The sequence below is a fragment of the Sinohyriopsis cumingii genome, chromosome 9, assembly GCF_028554795.1.
Source record: "Sinohyriopsis cumingii isolate HCF-2022 chromosome 9, ASM2855479v2, whole genome shotgun sequence".
NCBI lineage: Eukaryota > Metazoa > Mollusca > Bivalvia > Unionida > Unionidae > Sinohyriopsis > Sinohyriopsis cumingii.
Window position 1 is genome coordinate 111,439,034 of NC_142969.1, and position 21,402 is coordinate 111,460,435.

The window sequence follows — 21,402 nt, forward strand, 5'->3', positions numbered from 1 at the left end:
ATCAACACTTTTGTACACAGAATGTTAGTGCAAAGCGACCACTAGATATCTTTTTAGCGTGATTTTTACTGAAATGAGTACAAACACAACACGAGTAGTTCTTGGAGATGACAGCTACCATCAATGCAGCTGACTGAGTATAGCTTGTTTAGGAGACAACGATAGTATATGAGTAAATTGTCGATGCTGTGTTGTTGCTTCAACTTATTTGTTCGTGGAAGAACGTCTGGAATAAATTTCTCATATTCAAATAGTAACGGTTTTAGTTCACTCTTTTCTTCTCGCTACAGATGTGGAAGTTTCTGCTCCAGATTCTATTTCTGAATCCCGAAGATTCGTTACACCAAGAAGTCTGATTTCATTCCATCACTCAGTTGACTCCATGTTTAATAGGGCTATCACTATCAACATACTCTTTAACATATTTATGTGACAAACGTTTTGCCTCACTGGATTATCAGTGATATAAATGAAATTATTTACTTTCTTTTCAAATATGTAATGACAAATAGGACGTAGGCGGGAGAGAAATTTTACGGAAGGCAAGAGAACAATAGCTGTGACCAGGATGAAAACTTTCTACTTTTGTTATAACTTAACTTTCTACTTTTGTTATAACTTAACTTTCTACTTTTGTTATAACTTAACTTTCTACTTTTGTTATAACTTAATTTCATGTTTGACAGAGTAGAGTGCATATTTAGTTCTAGCAACCTCACAAGACTTTGACAGCTTATATTTAAAATCAGAAAAGTAGTCGAGAAGATTAATTTTTGTATCTTCATTGGAAAGACGTGTCTATTTTAACAATGTCAATGGTCCACGGACTCTATGTCCAAAAACTAGTTCAAAAGGACTTAATTATAAATATTATTACATGATATAGTTTGTGTATGTTAACAATTGAAGGAGTGCATGCGCCTTAGCTGATATTGTCAGAGATATAAATTATGATTGCAGCATTTCAAAACACTGACAAAATAATTAATGAGGATAATTACAGCAGTATGATTAAGGTCTTATTCGTATGTGTGTGGAATGCGTATTTGGGCAAATAGCATAATGTTTGCGATGAAAGTTTATTTCCTTTTTCCCTGGGCACCATTTTCTACGCGAGTAAGAAAAATGCATTTTGTGGCAGGTCCAGTATTTACTTTTACACCGTGAATTATTATTCTTTTGAGCGCACATTAGGAAACTGGAGATAAGGTCATGCATGAAATGTGCGACTTTCATCATTTCCATGTTTATTTGTTTAAAAATAAAAGGCCTGCCTGGTCGACGTTTGTGATTTATTGAAAGACATGAATTTTCTTTTGGGTTTTATGAATGTTTCGTTTAAAAATCTTGCTAGGAAGAAAATGTATTTCAATTCAAAATAATGAATTATAGTAACTAACATAGTTAGCCTCCACATAAATGTAAAGTATATATTAGATTAATGTGCAGTAAATGAATTATAATCCTGCATTCCCGTACCTGGCCAGACTTAAACTGTTCTCCAAAATTGAAGAGTAGTTTGCACAAAAGTTGGATATTGGATGTCGGTTCTGCGATTGACCAATTAATCAAAATTTGACGCTATTTTTAAAACTACTTTTAATGACGAACAAACAAATTAAACATCCATGAAAATGTTATTTTCATTTCTGCACCAAAACGAAGAATGTTCAGTACCGAAGAATTTGAAGTGATTCAACAGGGATATTAATACATGCCATCGAGGTCAAGGTCAGTTACAATGATACTCATTTAACATTCTACATATGGCAAAGAGCTACCCGTCCACGACAAGTGTGTGAGGTTTGATGTAATAAAATGAAGATAACAATGAAGAGAATCTAATTTTAAAATGAAGAATAAAAATCATATACTAAATTGAAAATGTCACGGATAGGTTGGAAATATTAGAAAAAGTGACGATTTGAAATACAATTGTCCCAGCCAATATTCGAGCACTTACCTTGATAATAGGCACGTAACGGGATCACCAATTTGTTATGTTAATAAAATATGAAAATTTATAACAAAAAAGGAAATTATATAAACATTAATAATTTTGAACATATGCTAGGGTAGACCAAAAGTATCTTACCATTCCTATGGAAAAAGATCCACTTTTATTCTAAATTGTGCAATTTTAAATATCGTGACATTCGATGTTACACTTGTACTTCAGGATGTGTACATTCACGTTTCTGGTTTTCCACGAACGTTATTTATTAACTTTAACAGTATGAAAACTAATGTTTTAACTTTACTGTCATTTTCTTGTATAAACACTTAGCATTGCCAAAAGCATAATATGGGACTTCAAAACGTATGATAATACAGCAATTGTCACTTACACCGTATTGTCATGCAATCTCCTGGTATTGGGCTTATGACAAAGTGAACTATGCAAGCTACTTGTCTTCGTACAATGATGTAATACAAGACGTGCTTTCTTATAGCCTTAGCTTTTGCCTTCATTGTTAGCGTAGTGAATAGGCTTGCCTTGTATTCGAACTACCTACAGTTTCGTACCAATGGTTTGGTTTTCTGACGCCGCAACCAAGATTCTTTGCGAAGAACAAGCTGTTATCGACGGGTAACCATAATAGTTCCTGTAATGCTCTCAAATTCTATTTTTAACGTACGAAGAACATCCAGACCAGACGCATAAAGGCAAGATATAACCCAACAAGCAGATTAGATAGTTATTAAGTCTACATTATCTAAGTTTTCACAGGACCAAGTGCGACCAAGTGCGACTTATGAAGAGTCTGACCCATGAGAGTGGGGGCACTAGATGGCACGCTCAGTCTTTTGTCTGTGGGTTGTACCTACGTGATATGGGATCTCAAAAAGCAGAGCTAAATATTGTTCTGCTTCTTGTTACTGCCACAACAGTCACGTTACCCCGCAAAGAACAGCACAATCGCTTTTCGAGTTATGACCAATACTTTTACTATTAAGCCCTCTCACCTATACTCAGAATGCTATCACCCTGCCTCATGTAGCGTTTAAACTGAAGTTACGGGTCTCCACCTAGCGGGATAGGGGATGTAATTGGTAAGAGCTGCTTCCCCTTGTCTATATGAGATATAGACAGAAAGAGATTTTCTATCTGAAACAGGGGTGGATTTCGGAAGTAGCAGAAGCATCATTCATAACGTTCTTTACCTCCCTCGAAGATAGGATTAGCTCGTTAGATCAATTAAAAAAATAATTGTTAGTTAATTATTAACATGATTATTGATCACAAATATTATTATTTGAAAATTAATTGTGTTTCTTTGCTTATGTGGTGACTTATGAAAATTTATCATGGGTTTGACAGTATATAGTCCAGTGTGAATTTAAAATGATGGTAAGACATAAATATGCATGTTTAATTCTGGATTTTCTATTATACAGCAATTGATAAGAACATATTCACAGAGTCTGGATAGCGAATGAATATCTGATAATCTTGTCTTTTAGTACAATATTAAAATGATTATTATTATTGTTTTAACTTCACATTTAAAGAAATCACAGTCTTGTAAAGTGAAATCAACTGCCTCAAAGTACACTAAAAATGTTACCATTTGTCGTTTAAAAACTGTAAAGTCCAATCATTTTCTTTCTATTGTTTTAAAATTGTTTTGAATTATATATGCAAGTTTTTCTTTTCTTTATAGTATCGTGTTATATCAGCGCTCGACACTTGATGATAGGAGGAGTCCTCTATAACATTCTTTAATACATTTATACATATGAATAGTAAGACAGTTGGTAGATGGACATTTGTCCATTTCATCTGTTATGTTTCTCTTCTGAGTTAGCAATCAGTCGAAAATAAATTATATTTAAATTGAAATTAACTACTAAGACCCTAAAACAGAATTTCATGAGAAAAGTGTTAGCGAAGTACATGTATTTTTCCCCTTTTATATCTCCTTTTGGGCAACGTCCACACAGTTTCTTCACATTTCTTTATAGCTCGGTGCCTTCTTATGCCATGTTATTTGATAATACATAGGTACGCTATATAATTCCGTATGCACACAGTTATATAGATGGAAAGGAAGAAGTTTATTCTAGTGCAAATAATCTATTCTACTTCTCAAAAAAGAACTAATATTGAACGCATGGTCATGACTTGTAACTTTTGTCGAAAAACAAGACGTGCGTGTATATATATATATATATATATATATATATATATATATATATATATATATATATATATATATATATATATATATATATATATATATATATGTGGGGGGGGGTGTGGGTGTGGGGGTGTGGGTGTGGGTGTGGGTGTGTGTGTATTTCCGTACTTATAAAAAGAGGCAGTTTGGGCTTATGAACACTTTTTAATGCATTATGTATCTTCTGCCTGTGAAACTAAGGATTGCGCTCCCCGACAATTTCCTATATAATTCAGTACTTTTAATTGTTAGAGTCACCGAAATAGAAAAGGAGAGATACGTATACTTAAGTACAGCTGACGTAATTCTCGACATTTAATGCATACAAAATATCATTTAGCAATACATACATTGTATCATTTAGCAATGCATACATTGTATAATTTAGCAATGCATACATTGTATCATTTAGCAATGCATATTTTGTATCATTTAGCAATGCATACATAGTATCATTTAGCAATGCATACATATTATCATTTAGCAATGCATACATTGTATCATTTAGCAATGCATACATTGTATAATTTAGCAATGCATATTTTGTATCATTTAGCAATGCATACATAGTATTATTTAGCAATGCATACATAGTATCATTTAGCAATGCATGCATTGTATCATTTAGCAATGCATATATTGTATCAACAATGAATACTTTGTATCATTTTGCAGGAAAAGTTATGTGCAAAATCTGGAATAGCCAACAAATTCAATGAAGAATTCGTCCTCTAATAATTGGGAACATATCTTCGGAAAGGTATTATCATCATCCTTATAAAATCGCTTGCAACTAAATTCTTTTCAAAATTAAATCTAACCTGCTCTAAAAGGAACCTAACTACCAGGTACACATATTAAAAAGAAAATAACTTATATTAAAACTATATATTTAAAACCCAAATAGTTTATGATGTTATTTCGTATTTGTTCCATTTATTGATGAGCCCGCTAAAATGTTCCGTATTGCTACATTTTTCTGAAGTACGATAAGTAGATTTGTTTGCGAATTTCTTGCTAGATAATATATGTAATGTTTTTAGTTGTTGCTGAAATATTTTAGTATTTTTAAAAACTTTCGATTCTTTCTATTTCTACGTTTGCAGCATTAAAAGAGAAAATTTCAAAAACAAATTTCAAGAATAACGCCGATTTATTGGATAAAAACATTTTCAAACAAGACATTTAGTTGAACGTTAAAATCTGAACTGAGGTAAATTGATTCAGGAATAAAGAAAACAAAAACACTGTAAATTTAAGGCTAGGCGAGGTTTTGTTTATAGTATCTTATGTTCTGCTTCTTGGCTAAACTACTGAAAAATACGACAACAGCATCGCTTCATTTTGTCTAGACATGGTAGCACATTATAAATTCGCTGTAACATTTTTTGTCTTTTAATTTTGATCAACGGTACATTTGATTTTTTTCAACACCATGCAAAATTACAATGCAGTTTTTAGGATTATAATAGTTTAGGATAGTGTCTGTACTCGTTAAAAAGAATTTTTTCATCCCTAGATGGGAACAAGGAGAATAAACCATTAATATTTCCATTTCGCTAGCAGTGTTAGCAATATTAATGTATCGACGACAAAAAGAGCAAGTAAAAATGGTGTATTGTGTAATTAAAACTATTCAAAGGAAAGATAAGGTTTAACAGGCTAACATACTTACAATTCAACATTCGCCCTTCCGCACTAACGTAAAGTGGAAAGCAGTAGATTATGGTATTATAACCAACACATATCATTAGAAACAAACATCCACAATTACAAACTAATGTATGGGGTTAAAGATGAGATTAAAAATGATACTAATAGACAAACACTCACTCGTTAAATTAATATAATGGGGTTGAAGGATATGTTATGGCATGATAACTAACTGTTACGTATATTTCATTTGCTTTGTGTGTCATTTAGTTTTGTTTAAAATTTTGATGACATTACATGCTATTGTAATGTAACGTTGTATGTTAGACTTAACCTTGTCTAAAATCGAGTTCATTTCTGTTTGACCCAAATTGATTTTTATTTTATTTTATTCATTGTCAACAACTAATACATAGCTAAATTATTTTCTATGTGTGTGGATTTAAAATCATTATTATTATCATTAAAAGAAGTAAATATGTTTACTTAAGTCCAGAATTAGGTGTTTGAATTTCCTATATGAATTTTACATAATCCAGGTTATGGTTTGTATTTTGCAAAAATCAGGAGCGTTCTAGAAGGTTATTTTCCATTAGGAATCGGTTTGTTTTAGAAAATGCTAATTGTGACCTGAGGTCAGGTAGAAAACTATATCATCTTGTAACTGGGAGGATTTATCAGTTGTGCATTAAGCTCTAGAACTTTGAAGTTGTATTATATGTTGTGTCCAGATGGGCTGAATTTTATTTCTTCATCTTTCTGAATTGAAGTGATTATTTGATGTGGAAATACAAAAGTGCTCTGATAAAATTCTTTGATAAAGACATACAATGCAATGTATAGTGAATTCAAGCCTGGAATTACATTACTGTGATTCAACAAAAGACTTTGACAAATCAACACTTTATAAGCTACCACAGACATATGATCAGTTATTGGATATATTCTGGACTTCTACCGAACTGTATTAAGGACTTTAAATTACTAGGACTTGTTCTGTAATTCCCGGATTATTTCGGGATTAGATTCGCCATACCGTCAGCTTTTTTTTTCCTCTCATGTTCACTTTATATTCTAGGGAAATAAATTATTTGTTGAATTTTACAAAGCTTGATGCCTTTAACTCTTTAATGTTACTCATTTTTTGAGAGCATAGACGCGTAACATAACACACGTCTTTACAATCCAATTAATTCCTTAAAAATTAATATATTCGGTATGGTATGATACGATATCATAATTTCATATCAGACTTCACATTCTTATAACCTAATATTTAGATATTGTTTAGACGATGCAATAGGAGAAAGTTAAATATAAAAAGGCATAATCACAAAAATGGAGTTTTTGTTTTCATTTCAAATTGATATTTTAATTTGCTATGCAAGAACAGCTCAATCAATAACTCAAGCAATCACTAACAAACACATCTTCGCTAACCAAGGTTCCGATGTGTAACCCTGTTTACGCCTTGGCGGATCAAACAGACATATTTGTGTTTGTCCTAACGATACATATTAGATTTAATGAGTTGCCTCCCTTAGTATGTAATGCCAACTAACCAATAGCGTGGTGAATTGTACATCGGCGGAAAATATTCTAGGCAAATTAACCTAAAAAGGATACATCTTAGGTTTAACTTCGAAAGCATGACTATGTACCAGAGAGAAGCCATTACAGGTCTATTTGAGTGAAAGGCATTTGTGCAAACAGGGACCGGCAGTGGAAAATTGCTGATTCAATAGTCCATGCAAGTTGTGCGCTCCCTCCTGTCACTATCATGTAGTAACAGTTTTCAAATTTGAACAACTTATTTTGTTTGGATGAGGTGGCTTGCCGCCGCATCCAGTGACATTCACAGACCCGAAACACAGAATTGTCTGCTCGATACGCCAAGGTGTATATAGTTCGATCAAATCGGAACCTTGCCTAGAGAAGATGTAACAAACCTGACATACTGAGGATTCTTGCAGTCCCGCATTTACATATACAATGCTTCCGATCCAAATGTGTTATGAGCGGAGATGCAACGTAAAATACAATGAAAACCTGAAAAGGGTTTGTACATAGTTATTATACCATTACAGTTTTTTCTTGTCACCATCGTAAACTGCAGTGTGGAGCTGAATAAGGGAGTTATTGGTAATAATCACATAAACACAACTATTCGGTTTTAATCTGTTCTAGAACAATGATGTCGAAAATAAATGGATACAAATAAGTTAAATGCTGATTTAGCAAAGGAGTTTTCAAAAAATAACTTTTTTTTTCTACTACGAACTTTATACTGAAGAAAACATTATTTTGCAATCAAATATTTGAAATAAATAACTGAAACTTATGACCAAGGAAAAACGTATCCTCAGAATAACTGCATATCATCTGATAAATTCATGATTCCTTGCATGTAATCATGTTGAAGGTTATACTACCGAGATGTAAATTGGGGTTGCGTACCCTTATGCTTTTGGCGTTCCATTGCATCGCTGGTAACATTTCAGCTCATGTATGAAAATTAGATGTATTAATACAGTGATAAATTTTCCTCCGTCTATAGTGGAATACGTAGTGTGAGTGTTTCGCCATAATATATTTGATTCTGTTCTGGATGATCGCATTCCTGACTACCTAGACAATGGTCTGTTCGAGTAAGTGTTGGTGTTTAGTAACCAGTTATTGGCAACATATCATACCACTTGCCTTATAAGTTACTTCGTTAAATGAGTGTTGGACAGTCTGGGTGTTTGTAACAATCAGCATAACGCATTTATCAGCGATACACAGTGACATTTACTTGTATTCAAAACAACTGAATAATTTTCACATATGCATACAAGCTATGAATCTGTGAATGCTAAACTAGTACTACATGTTTATTTTTTGTGTGTTTCTAACAAAAATGAAGACGAACATGACACAAGTCATTCTTGGAGACGAAAGTGATTCTCGGTGTAGTTGAGTGACAGTGTAGTTGAGTGATAACAGCCTGCTTTTGGTGACAGGTTATTAGTATATGAGTTCATTGCCGATGCCGTAGAAACGCCCTGTTTTGCTTCAACGCGCAGAGGGCAAAGTCAAACGCTAGCGACAATGAATCTCACTAGTAATTATGATAATATTTTAATTAACACTTAGATTCCAAGATGCATTTATTCATAGTTCCCTCCGTCTTCGATAATAATAATAATAATAATAATAATAATAATAATCACGCTAAATTGGCCATGTTAAGATTTCGGATTATGTTCTGCATAGGAGAAGCATACAAGATATCTTGCTTCAGAATTTCCTTTTGGTTCATCCGTAACACAGAAGACCCTTTTACATCTGAATACAAATATCAGCGTGATAGAAAAGACGCTCTTTAATTTGGGTCTATTCCATAAATTAGAAAAAAGTAACTTTTATTCACGACTTCGCTATCGTCCTCTTTTTCACCTTTCTGACTTACAAAGTTCATTCTTGTTCTGCATCATAAGGAACATCTTTATTGACATTTTTATTGACATTTTCATTTCATTTCTTGGTTTGTTCAGCCTTCAACTAAATACACCAGGTGTTACAAATAGGTTAACCCGTTAGAAAATGCCATAACCGGTGACTGGTAATATTCGAACAGTCAACGTTTTTTCGGGTAATATTTAGGAGAAATTGTAAAAAGCGAAGGCCGACGACAAACAAAAATCGGTCTAGAGTCATATTGCATTGATGTCGGTTGACCTAGGAACAGGTGTCTGACGCAGCAGTTGCAAGATATTAGTCATAGGCATACATATTCAAAAAGATACGACGTTAACAGTTACAAGATAAACACCTAGTAGATTAACATTTACAAACTCAACAGAAAAACAAATCCTAGATACAAATGAAACCTCCCCTGAAGTAAATGATAATTGACAGTAAAAGAAACAAGACATATGCATGTATTTATTGCATTGTACGGCACTAACCCTAATTCAAGAAGTCTAGTCTGATCGGCTGACAATATTTGAAATCTGCACCCTTGTGGCAGCGAACCAATCAGGCTTCTAAGACGAATAAACAGAAAGAGAGAAAATGCACTATTTATCCAGTTACTGGTGTAATTGTATCTGAAGCGGATTCACTCCTTAGCACCAATTCGTCCTTCCATTAGTTCAAACTTTCCCCAATTTATCGTTCAGAACCGAGATGAATGTGACTGAAAGCGAAAAAAAAACCAGCAATCCCACTGACCAATGAGATCAAATACTTGTTACGATTTTATTGCCTTAAACTCACAGAAAAGAGCGAAAACAAACCATTTTGTACCATTCAACAAATAATTTTTTTCCTAAGGACATAAAGTTAAAATTTACAACGAATTGTGAACTAAAATCCAAATAGTCATAAATTTTGTATTATAATTTCAAATGTATGAAGTTTCAGTTGAATTCCAGTGGTGTTCTGAATACATTCCAATATTGATGTTGATATTCCTGGGGTCTTGAACATTATAATGTGCCAATGACATGCAATGTGGCCATGTGTTTCAAGCTTTTTGATGTATCACAATAGCATAATCCAAAGCGTTCTTGTCTGAATTCACCATAATACCAATTTAATGTTTTAGTCCAAGAATATTGTCGAGCACTTTGTAATTCCAGTGAATGATATTTTGAATAATTAAATCCATCGAAATTAAAAACTGAACACAAAAGTAAGACTGGTCCCCCTTCAGATGCTAAGGAAAAAGTTAATAATTTAAGCAAACAGGTTTATATACACCTCTACTTGACATAGGTCACAATTACCGTTTTCTAGAAATATTCTTTTCTGGAATCATCAAAGATCAGAATCAAGACTGTAGCAAAAAAGTTTTCAGTTAATAATGCTCTTAATATTTAGTGCATAATCATGGATAAATATTGGCTTTGTATTATGTTGTTTACACAATAAATGTCACTGATCAGGTAGCCAATGAACATGATTTGAACCAATGTCAGTTGGAAAATACAGATAAATATCACCATATAATCATTGAAAAAATCCCACAAGCAAATGCTTTAGACCACTCGGCCCTCCGGGACCCCCTCCTTGCTTGTAATGTGGGCCATAATTGTTTTAAGTTTTTATACATAGTATGTAAGCAAAGGTTTTACTCCAGCGTGTGAAATGATGTTTCATGACAATTATAGACCAGATGCCAATTGAGAAATATCATTTAGGTGGGGCGTAACAAGTAGGCAAATGATGTGATCATATTTGCCATTTTGTAAACGTATGTGTCTGGAAGGTTTTCACATAGTACATTACGATTGCTTTATATTCTGCTAACCATGCCATTTCTAACCTAGTAACACATTTTAATGAAAATGACCATGCAGACACTGATAAAAGATAAGGAATCATGAACAATCAAATTATATAGGCCGTTCCACACTTACAATAGTACATTTCACGTCCAACCAAAGCGCAGCAGAATGCTTCATAGGTGTCGCTCTTATTTTAACAGTTTATAAAAATTCTCTGTGGATCAGTTGGGGATAGTAGGTGTCACTGTTTCTGTCGTCAGGAAATTTCCCTATATGGTATAATTTATCTGCAGTATTAGTTAATACTCTCCCTTTGCACTTTTTAGGATAGGTCTTATATTGCTCTAACATGTAAACACGTCTCTTGTCAAATGCTTATTTAAGCCATGACAAAGAATTCCCCCTCTCTGCAGTAATTTTATATAGAATAAGAATGTTAGATGCACAGGAGAAGACGGCAGTCCTTTTTAGAGTGACATCCATCTAACAATTGATTAATAGTAGATCACTAGCTCATAATTAATTAATTAATTAATTAATTAATTAATTAATTAATTAATTAATTAATTAATTAATGAACTGATAGATCCCTAGCTCATAATACCCAAGGTATTTAATTAAGTAAACGTGTAATGTGTTGCTTCTTTGTTTGTTGGTTAGCTTTCTTTGCTTTTTTTTTCTTTTGCGTTTTTAATAGATCAAAGAAACATTTGTCATTCGTGTAACCGAAACTTCAGCAACAAAAATAGTGTAAAATATGGCATAGACAAATTTAAAAACAACTCTTTTGTGTCCAAGTTTAAATTTAACCCGTTTGAGAATGGTATTATTACATAACATGTGTAGGTTAACAATTAAACATTTAGAATAAGAAGAACTGAATGAATACGTTAAATATACGACATGCCTCCGTTCTATTTAACAGTCGGTATGTCATTGATTAATCCGTTACCTTTATCACAGTCTGTGATGACTATAATTTTCAGTACCTGTGTGATGGCAGTATAACTATCAGTCCTTGAGGGCAGTAAAACTGTTAGATTTGAATACACAAAAATCAGTGTAAACGTTAATTTCGCTTTTCAATTAGTCCATTCACATTGTCTTCTTCGCACGTTAAAACGTGATTTTTGGAACTGCCATTACAAAAAATCGATCCTGTTGTAGATTCGCTATGACGGAAGGACGAGAGCTTGGGATTTTGAAACATTGTTCAGGTTTGGACAAGCAGCATCCTTACAAGTTAACGAAAGCTGTATCCAAAACGTTAAGAAAGAATTATAGTATTATGATATAACACATCGGTTGAAGTTGTTATCATGTTATCGGACTGATGTATTAAGATTTCTCAATGTTATATTCAGTCAGAAACACTTTTGAGTAGTCGGAATGTCCTTCAGTTACAATTTTCTTAATGTTTGACTTTCTAAATGGTAAACTGAATAACCCAAATCTCCTACACAAAATCCTAAGTTGTCTGAATATAGTCCACACAGAATAGATTTATATGATCGTGCAGAACAAGTCCAACAATAAAACTTATCAGTCACAGCGTAAAGCGACAGTTTACTTGCCCGATAAGAATAATGTAACTTCATATTTATGCATTAAACGCAGTTCGTGCTGAAGGCTGTGCAGCGAAAGCGTGTACTACAAGATTAATCAAAAGATGGCCTCTCAAGGAATCTGGTTTGGTTCTTTTCTAGTATGTGGATTATTACTCCAAGCTTCCAAAGGTATGTATTTTCATGCATTTTAAAACAATAATCTGTACAATTTTCATTATCGATTGGATATGACTTAAGGTGCAACCGAACCTTTGTTTCAAGCAGTTTACCACTGATACAAACATTTTATGATTTGCAGCAAAGTAATGTAATGAATGGGGATTTTATGAATGGGGATTTTATGAATGGAGATTTTATCGTTAACGTAAGACTGATACGTTTACATTTGTACGAAAATAGTTTACAAGGGAAGATTTTGAAATATACTCTAGATTTTATGCATTATAAATATTTCGATAAGTCAGCGGCATAATTGAGATCACACCATGGTGCGAAACTAGAAAAACGTTATTTATATCGCAAATATTAGATTGTTTTTAAAAGGTTTAAGTGCACCCAAGCCGTTTAAAACTATGGTTTGTATTGTACATATGATGTAGTATAGGTTTTTATTTGGATCGCTTATAATCATTTAAACATATTCCCTTTCTTTTGATTGTTTATATATACAAAACGCAACCCCTCTCGAACAGCCATCGTCATAATCATCATTGTTCTATGGCTATGAATGTACCATTCCATCTGAAATTGTCATTGTGATAAAATAAAGGTTGTAAAGGTTGTATCTGGCCAAGTGGTTTTCTTATCCAGCACTACTGAAAATTCAGTACTGTGTTATACTTTCAGTTCGCCACTGCAAAGACACACACACACATACACACTTTAATTCTTTTCTGTAGAACGACTATTATTGGGGATATAACGTTGAAAATCTTCAGCCGCGACATAATAAATTATACTTGTGAACAGAAACAAAAAAGTAAAATGTATTTATGGGGTAGGATGTCAGTATTCCAAAATCCACAAAAATGAATTCCTGCTTTTTATCTGGAGAGGGATTAAAGATTATGCAATTGCAAGAATATGCGATTGCTTGGTCTGGCTGCAGAGATTAAGACTCGTTCTTCTCACTCTGTAATAATTTCATGTTAATTTTGTTACTTTTTAAAAACTGTTTTACATTAGGGAATAGAAATTCAACAATCGACAAAAATACCTGAAAAGTTCTAATACTCGAAACTATAATATGTAGCAGAAAACAAAGCATACAACATTAATTCTAAAAACATGAATGGAAAGAATACATTGAGACTGATGCCGACGAGAACTTTGATGAACATTTCTGACTAATAATTTTAACAAGTAAATGCCGTCCCTTTCAATACCCTGCGGGCCAGTTGTAATCAACGCAACTTGTTTAAAATGAAGCGAAAAGGTGTGAAATTGTTGACTGATATTCAGGAATAATGTAAATGCAGAAAAATGCCCGCTATGTGACTCATTATCAGATTTAGGGCGTATGGAACTACGATTAGACTTCCTGTACATAATTTACCCAAGAAATCGTTCAATAAATAGACACCAAAATCATAATCTTTCTTTTTTATTATCACACGAGATATCTTAATTTAAGAGATACAACAATAAAAAAGTGATAATGAAGCCACTTCCTCACCCCCATCTCTCGCCTAAAAACAACTGTGTCAGAGAATATACAAGAAAAGCATTTTTACATGAATATATTAGTAGATCATTATCCATGCGTGAGATCGTGCGCCTTAGTTGACATTGTCAGAAATGTAAGTTATGTTAGCAGCATTTCAGAACTCTAACTAATTAATACTCATAATTACGTTAGCATAGTTAAGGTATCTGCCCGTGTGTGAGTGGAACACGTATTTAGGCCCGTTTGGTTGATTTTTAAGATAGGACATTGAACCAATTGTTTCTTATCGATATATGCCTGTGTTATTTTATCGAAGATTGTAATTTTCTAAGCGAAAATTGTTAAGCTGGGGTGACAGTTATTCTTGAAATTCTGGCTTTCGTTGTTTCTAAAAAAAATTTCAAGCCATATCCCTTGAGGCGACGTGTGTTTAAGTTGCAGAAAAACATGCATTTTAAACAGCTTCTTGCAAACTTATGAATGTTAAATTTAAAGACTTAGGTCGGAAGACAATATCTTTTAAGTAAAAAATAATAGCTTCAAGACCGACGTTACTCCTCAATGTTGATGAATTTTAAACTTGTATAAGTTAGCTTCATGTGCAGTACGACAAAACATCTTCAGTCCTACATCCAGTACCTGACCAAACCTTAGGAGTTGCGTCAAGCAAAGATGAATATTAAATGTCAGTTCTCTCTTTAATCGTGTAATAAAAACTGTTGAGTCTTTTTCAAATTCTTTTTAAATGATGAGCCACAAAAATTAGCACCAATCAAAATTTTACTTTTATTAACTATGGTATCTTTTAAGCAATGAAACAGATCTGTGTATACCCACGAATTTATAGTGATTACTAGTATAAGCCACCAGAAGAAGGTAATGTACGAGGATACTCGTTTAACCTTTTACATGTGGCAACGAACTACCTCTCAACGGCATGCATAACGATGACCATACGATTATGTTTTGTTGTCCATTCATTTGTTTCTCCGTTATTCGATTAGTCTGTAGGTTTTCCCATCATGTGTCCAGAGATAAAGAGACAGAAACGGAATGGGATCTGGATCAGTTGAAGTAAAACTGTCATGCTGCCCAACCGACCAACACAGTGAGCGAGAAAGAAAGAGCAAGGGAGAAAACCTTTCAGCCATTTTCATATTTAATAATGATCTGTTTATGGTTTTTAAAAAATAAACACATCATTAAAAAGATTACAGGGTATGCGTGCATTCTAACCAGGGAATTTACTGTACAACCCTCTCGACAGGCTCATGAAACTACTCATCATTGTACACTTTACACAAATTCAATGGAACGTGTCGGGAACATATACTATATCAACCCAGTCTTTTGGGGACTAATATGCGTAAGGTTAATTGCAAGGTTTTCATACAGTTCAAATTCTTTTTTCTGCCTCCTACACATATTATCGTCCCTTGCACATGAGTGAGAGAGAGAACCAGGCAGACAGAAATAAAAAAGGGAAATCATGCGCACCTGTTCAATTTTTTGAGAAAACGAGGATAATAAGTTTATCCTATTTATTTTCTTAGTTTCAATAATGGATACTATGTAGAAATTCATAACTGATTTAGAGAATATAGAGGCAATAGTCTACTGTTGAAACTATACATATATGGAAATTCATACGCCGTGGGCGAATCACAATTTCAATATCAGCAGTAGTGGTATATCAAATTGCTTTATTAGCCGTTTAAAAGCCATTGTATTTTCATGCATTTACAATGAATGAATATATATATATATATATATATATATATATATATATATATATATATATATATATATATATATATATATATATCCACCATAAACGATCAAGCACAGCCTATGCTGAAGTCACACAATTTCTAATCTTTGCGTGTTAATAAAATACGAAAAAATAGTATATAAAAGAAGCAAATTATATCAACATTAGTTGTTTTAAAATACCAAAGGGTAGGCCAACATTGTATTACAATATATATGCAGAGACAACCCTGTTTCGTAAAGTTTTCAGTTTTAGGTTTGATGCTAAACAATAGTGCTTCATGGTGCTTACATACGTTGTGTGGCTGTAACATCTTGGATTAACGTGGTTTTAAATTTGATATAATTTTCTGATATAAAGATTTTCTGAAGACAAAATTATAGTTCAAACTTTGACAGACAAAACAGTAATATCCTTGTGCACTGCTACACTTTTGATGTTGAGAGCCCCACATTGTCATAATGTAGTTGTCAGTTTGTATCCATTATTGTACATTAAAGCACCTGCATTAATTTGTGGTGCGTAATATGATATCTAGGCATGGAAAGGTATATGCTTTCCTCTGCACGATATAATGTTGAAGATTTAAAAACAAACATCATATTTACAGGTTGCTACTTCTGCGTGAGAACATATGAACAAGTTTTCTTCTGCGCGATAATAGACCGCATTAGGAGAGAAAATTCGTTCAGTGAAAATGAGTTCATCATTCCCTACCAAAATGTATAACCTTATTTTAATATAATCGTCTTTACACCTAGAATTAGTTCAGGAAAAAAACTTATATGAAAAACCTTTATGTCACGATGCAATCCATGGCGAAACTAGGTACTTATTTTTTGCACAAAAAATGCCTAGATATAAAGCCTGCATTAGTTAGCAACAGCAATCATCATTATTATATACCATTTCAACGTCATAATAGACATTTTAGGAGATTGCTTTTCTGAATTTCAGCATAGAAACAACAATTGTTTTCTGGACACACGTGTCTTTTAATATAAGTCATTGCAATATGGAGAAATCAGGACAATATAAAATTAACGGAAAATGAATATATAATAAGGATATTTACTCGTTAATATCTTTCAGCCCATTTCCATGTAGTTCTTTAACACACTTATATTGGCGTGATGTATATTACAACTGTATGGTTTTCATGTACCATGGAATAAAACAGAGAAAGCAAATATACAATTCTTCTTCATTTGCCCATTCGTCTGCGAGAAAACAATTGATTTTGAATGTGCAGTCCGATTTTGCATCACTACGTGTACTGTATTATCATTATTTAATATCCTTCACTTTTGTATTTGTCGGTTTCATACCTCGATTGTAACTTTACAGAAATATTTCTAATTTCTAACTGTTTTAGCCTGTATAATGTGTCCTGGATGTTGAATTATTCATTTGCATATGGTATAGCCTACAGAACAAATGCATAAAATAACATGGTCGTATATAAACATGTTTGATAGGACCCACATAATTATCTCATAACGATCATACAATATATAAGCTTCTGAATGAACAACGACATCAGCCAGGCGCACAGAAACACCTATCTTAAGAGTCGACAAGGCGACAAACAGCATGCGAATGGCTGGGTAACTTTGGTAGATCAGTATATGTTGAATCATCTTCATTTAACCCAATTCATATGTGGTCTTTCTATAATCAAAGGTGGCTTCGTCGGATATCACCTTATAACCAATGGGGAACAACTGTATCAGGCTCAACATCAGCAAAAGATAACACAGTCTCAATTGGGATTACTTGACGGACTTAGTACAACTGACTCTTCCAAAAAGTTGAATACGGCAAGCACTACTAAAGGAATGTTTATCAGTAAATTGATTCCTGGACTGGAGGGATACACAAGTATGAACGGTACATATTTATACATTGCTTCATCTTCTTACCACACTTCAGGTGTCTCTAGAATTTATAAAAACAAAACGAACCAAACAACGCATCATCAGGTTTGAAATTTGAATAAATTATTTGTCTCCCTGTAATAAATGTGTCCCTCAATTTTATGTGTATGTTTTTTGATCAGTTTTATCGTGAGATGTAGTGACTCTAAGTTTCTCGTCCTATGTATATTGTCTCCATTAGATAACTTATGTCAATGAATATCTCTTACCAACAAAATGCAATAGTGATTGACATTCCTTCTGAGACCAGTATATACTAACACACACACACACACACACACACACACACACATATATATATATATATATATATATATATATATATATATATATATATATATATATAGAGAGAGAGAGAGAGATTAATAGACAGATATATAGATAGCGAGAGAGAGAGATAGATAGATAGATATAATGAAGACTTCGACAGAACTCAAAAGAGCATTTCGTCTAACAAGAACTAAATTTAACCTTTCAAATGCAGTATTGTTCAGGTTTCACTTAGACATTAGTTTATGACATGTACGCAGATTTTTAGCCATGTAAATACGCTTTCACACTAAAATATCATTTGTCTCTTTCCCAGTACCTCCCTATAGCATTTTATGGCACTTTCCGTTTATATCTTCTTCACGCACATATTTAAATGATGTAAATTTTAGAATACATAACATATTTTATCCTACATCGAGTTGTTTCTCGCTTTGCATGGATTCCGTTCTTTTATCTTTGAGACAGAATTAGGTCATGCTGCTGACTAAAGTTATGTTGTTCTGACTCCAATGCAAAATATATACTGTAGTTTACAAATTTTGATGTTGCTTACCTTCTGATATCTATGTCATTATATAAAAAGTTTTTGCTTTAAAATTCCCAATTTATTCATTATTGTGAATAACTCTCTCGGCATTTGTGTTACGTATATTGTTTTTCTACGTTATTACTTTCCTGGTGAAGGGCTAGATTAGCTTCAAAAGTTTTATAACTCCTCCGTTACCAGTTGTTTGCTTGATAATCTTATGAATGCAAACAGCTATGCATCAAAAAAGTTGATTTCTAAACGTTTGTACATTGGTATTAAAGAACTGCACGTTAAACTGGAATAGATAAATATATTTCACATACTTTACTGTACACGCTTTTCGGATGAGAATTCATAAGAAAAAGAAATATTGCTTGATCATGTTATGATTGTTTTCATATATTCGCCACAAGTATTAGATAACGGACATATATGACATGAAGTTATAATATGTCGAACACATATCTTCTGGATTTCAATAATCTCTTAATTTAACATACTAGCGATATTACCATACGGTCATTTTATATTGCAAATATTCTTATTTTCATGATGCTCGTTTATGTCATATCTCCCATATTTCTAATTTTGTAACTGTGTCGTAGGTCAAAATGCAGAGTATAAGACTTCAAGTTGGAATCAAAATCAGTATAAAAACCTGACAACAACGGAGCCTACACTTGGTGAATCTGACCGACTGAATACCACAAACGTAACCGGGGACGTCGAGCCGGTTGCTAAATCTACAGGCGCTCCAGTAGGCAAATCAGTGCTAGGACAGGATATCAACGATGTCATTAATCCAGGTATGCATCTAGTTCAAAGCAGACAATAACAAAATATTGATAAGTGTTACAAGATTAACAACACAACATGCGGAAACAAGCTATAATTAAAACATCCTTCTTGTATTCTTAATAAACAAACTAAATTAAGGAACTAGCGCAATATGACCGCTTGTTTAGGGATAGGTTTCATCAAATTGAATTTTACCCTGAAAATTGTCTTTATTTACAAAGTAGAATGATACGTTTGATTAACTTATGATATATACTGATTAGTTATTTATCAGCCTATAAAACGTGGAGTCATAACACAACCCAAAAAATGCAAAAGTTGTAAAGTCGTCTGGACAATATTACAACAATAGCAATTATCAAATAAGCCATTATATTTACAAAAATAGCAATTCTAAGGTTTTGGTCTTGTAGAAACGTCATGTTTGAATGAAAGGTGTAAACTTAAAGCTCATCAGATGCAACATAATAAGATGCATTTCAAGAACACCATAGTCAAAGGCTATGGGGTAACCCGTTTTGGACTTGAGCATACTTAATGTTAGATATAAAGCCAATCTCTCCCTGCAGGATACGAGGTCACTGATGGCGGGAGAGTGAGTCCAAAGCATATGCCTTTAAACCAGCATCAGAACCTAACAACATCAGAGCCACAATTTGGAGCATTTGACAGAATCAATGCAACTGATGTATCAGATGCGTTTCATCCAGCAGCAAACAACCAGTCTCAAAATCGGACAACAACAGAGCCTCAAATGGAAATCGTTGAAAAAATCAATACAACTGATGCATTCGAAAAGTTTGATTCAGCATCAGACATTCAGGCTCAAAATAGGACAGCAACAGAAACTCGATTAGGGGTCTTAGACGTACTCAATACGACTGAGACTGAGCCAGAAACATACAACCAGACACAAACCGGGACACAAACAGAGTCTCAGTTAGTGGTCATTGACAGAATTATTACAAATAACGTATCAATAGTGCTTGGGCCAGGAATAAAGAACCAGCCTCAAAACTGGACACGAACAGAGCCTCAATTAAGGGATTTTGACAGAATCAATACAACCGACGCATACGAAGAGTCTGAGCCAGCAGATAAACGTCAAGTTCAAAAATTGACAGCAACGGAACCCCAGTTAGAGGGTTTTGACAAAACCAATGCAACTGACGTATTCGAAGAGTTTGAGACAGAAACAAACAACGAGGCTCAAAATCAGACAGCAACAGATCTTCAGATAGGGGTATTTGAGAGAATCAATACAACTGACGTATCCAAAGAGTTTGAGCCAGAAAAGAATAACCGGGATCAAAATCGGACACAACAAATACTTCAATTTGGGGTCGTTGACAAAATCAATACAAATGACGTATACGAAGCGTTTGAGCAAGAAACAAACAACCAGGGTCAAAATCGGACAAAAACAGATCCTCCTCTTGGGGTCTTTGAGAGAATCAATACAACTGAAGTATCCGAAGATTTTGAGCCAGCAAGAAACAATCAGGCTCAAAACCGAACAGGTATCTTTGACATAATAAACACAACAGACGTACGCGAAGAGTCTGCACCAGAAGGAAACATTCATACTGAGCAACGGAAAATAACAGACACTCAATTAATGGTCTTTGACAGAATAAATACAACCGACGTTCCCAAAGAGTTCGAGCCGGTAAGAAACTACAAAGGAGTGATCTTCAACAAACCGGTAGATGGACAGGAGATGGACAATGACATCACCGCTGAAGGTGAAGTA

At 33.6% G+C, this 21,402-nt stretch overlaps 1 protein-coding gene across 6 annotated transcripts in view; it reads left to right on the plus strand.

Moving 5' to 3' along the window:
• The first annotated feature begins 12,653 nt into the window (after nucleotides 1–12,653).
• LOC149792481 (uncharacterized) overlaps nucleotides 12,654–21,402 on the plus strand; it is a 35,163-nt gene continuing 26,414 nt past the window's right edge. For 3 of the 6 annotated variants that reach the window (XM_089971067.1, XM_089971070.1, XM_089971071.1), the window contains exons 1-4: nucleotides 12,654–12,843; nucleotides 17,796–18,002; nucleotides 19,457–19,657; nucleotides 20,219–21,394. In XM_089971067.1, coding sequence (XP_089827193.1) covers nucleotides 12,777–12,843; nucleotides 17,796–18,002; nucleotides 19,457–19,657; nucleotides 20,219–21,394 — 1,651 coding nt within the window. In that variant the 5' untranslated portion in view covers nucleotides 12,654–12,776. The remainder of the gene's footprint in view (nucleotides 12,844–17,795; nucleotides 18,003–19,456; nucleotides 19,658–20,218; nucleotides 21,395–21,402) is intronic. The other 3 variants (XM_089971068.1, XM_089971069.1, XM_089971072.1) reach the window with 3 other exon arrangements.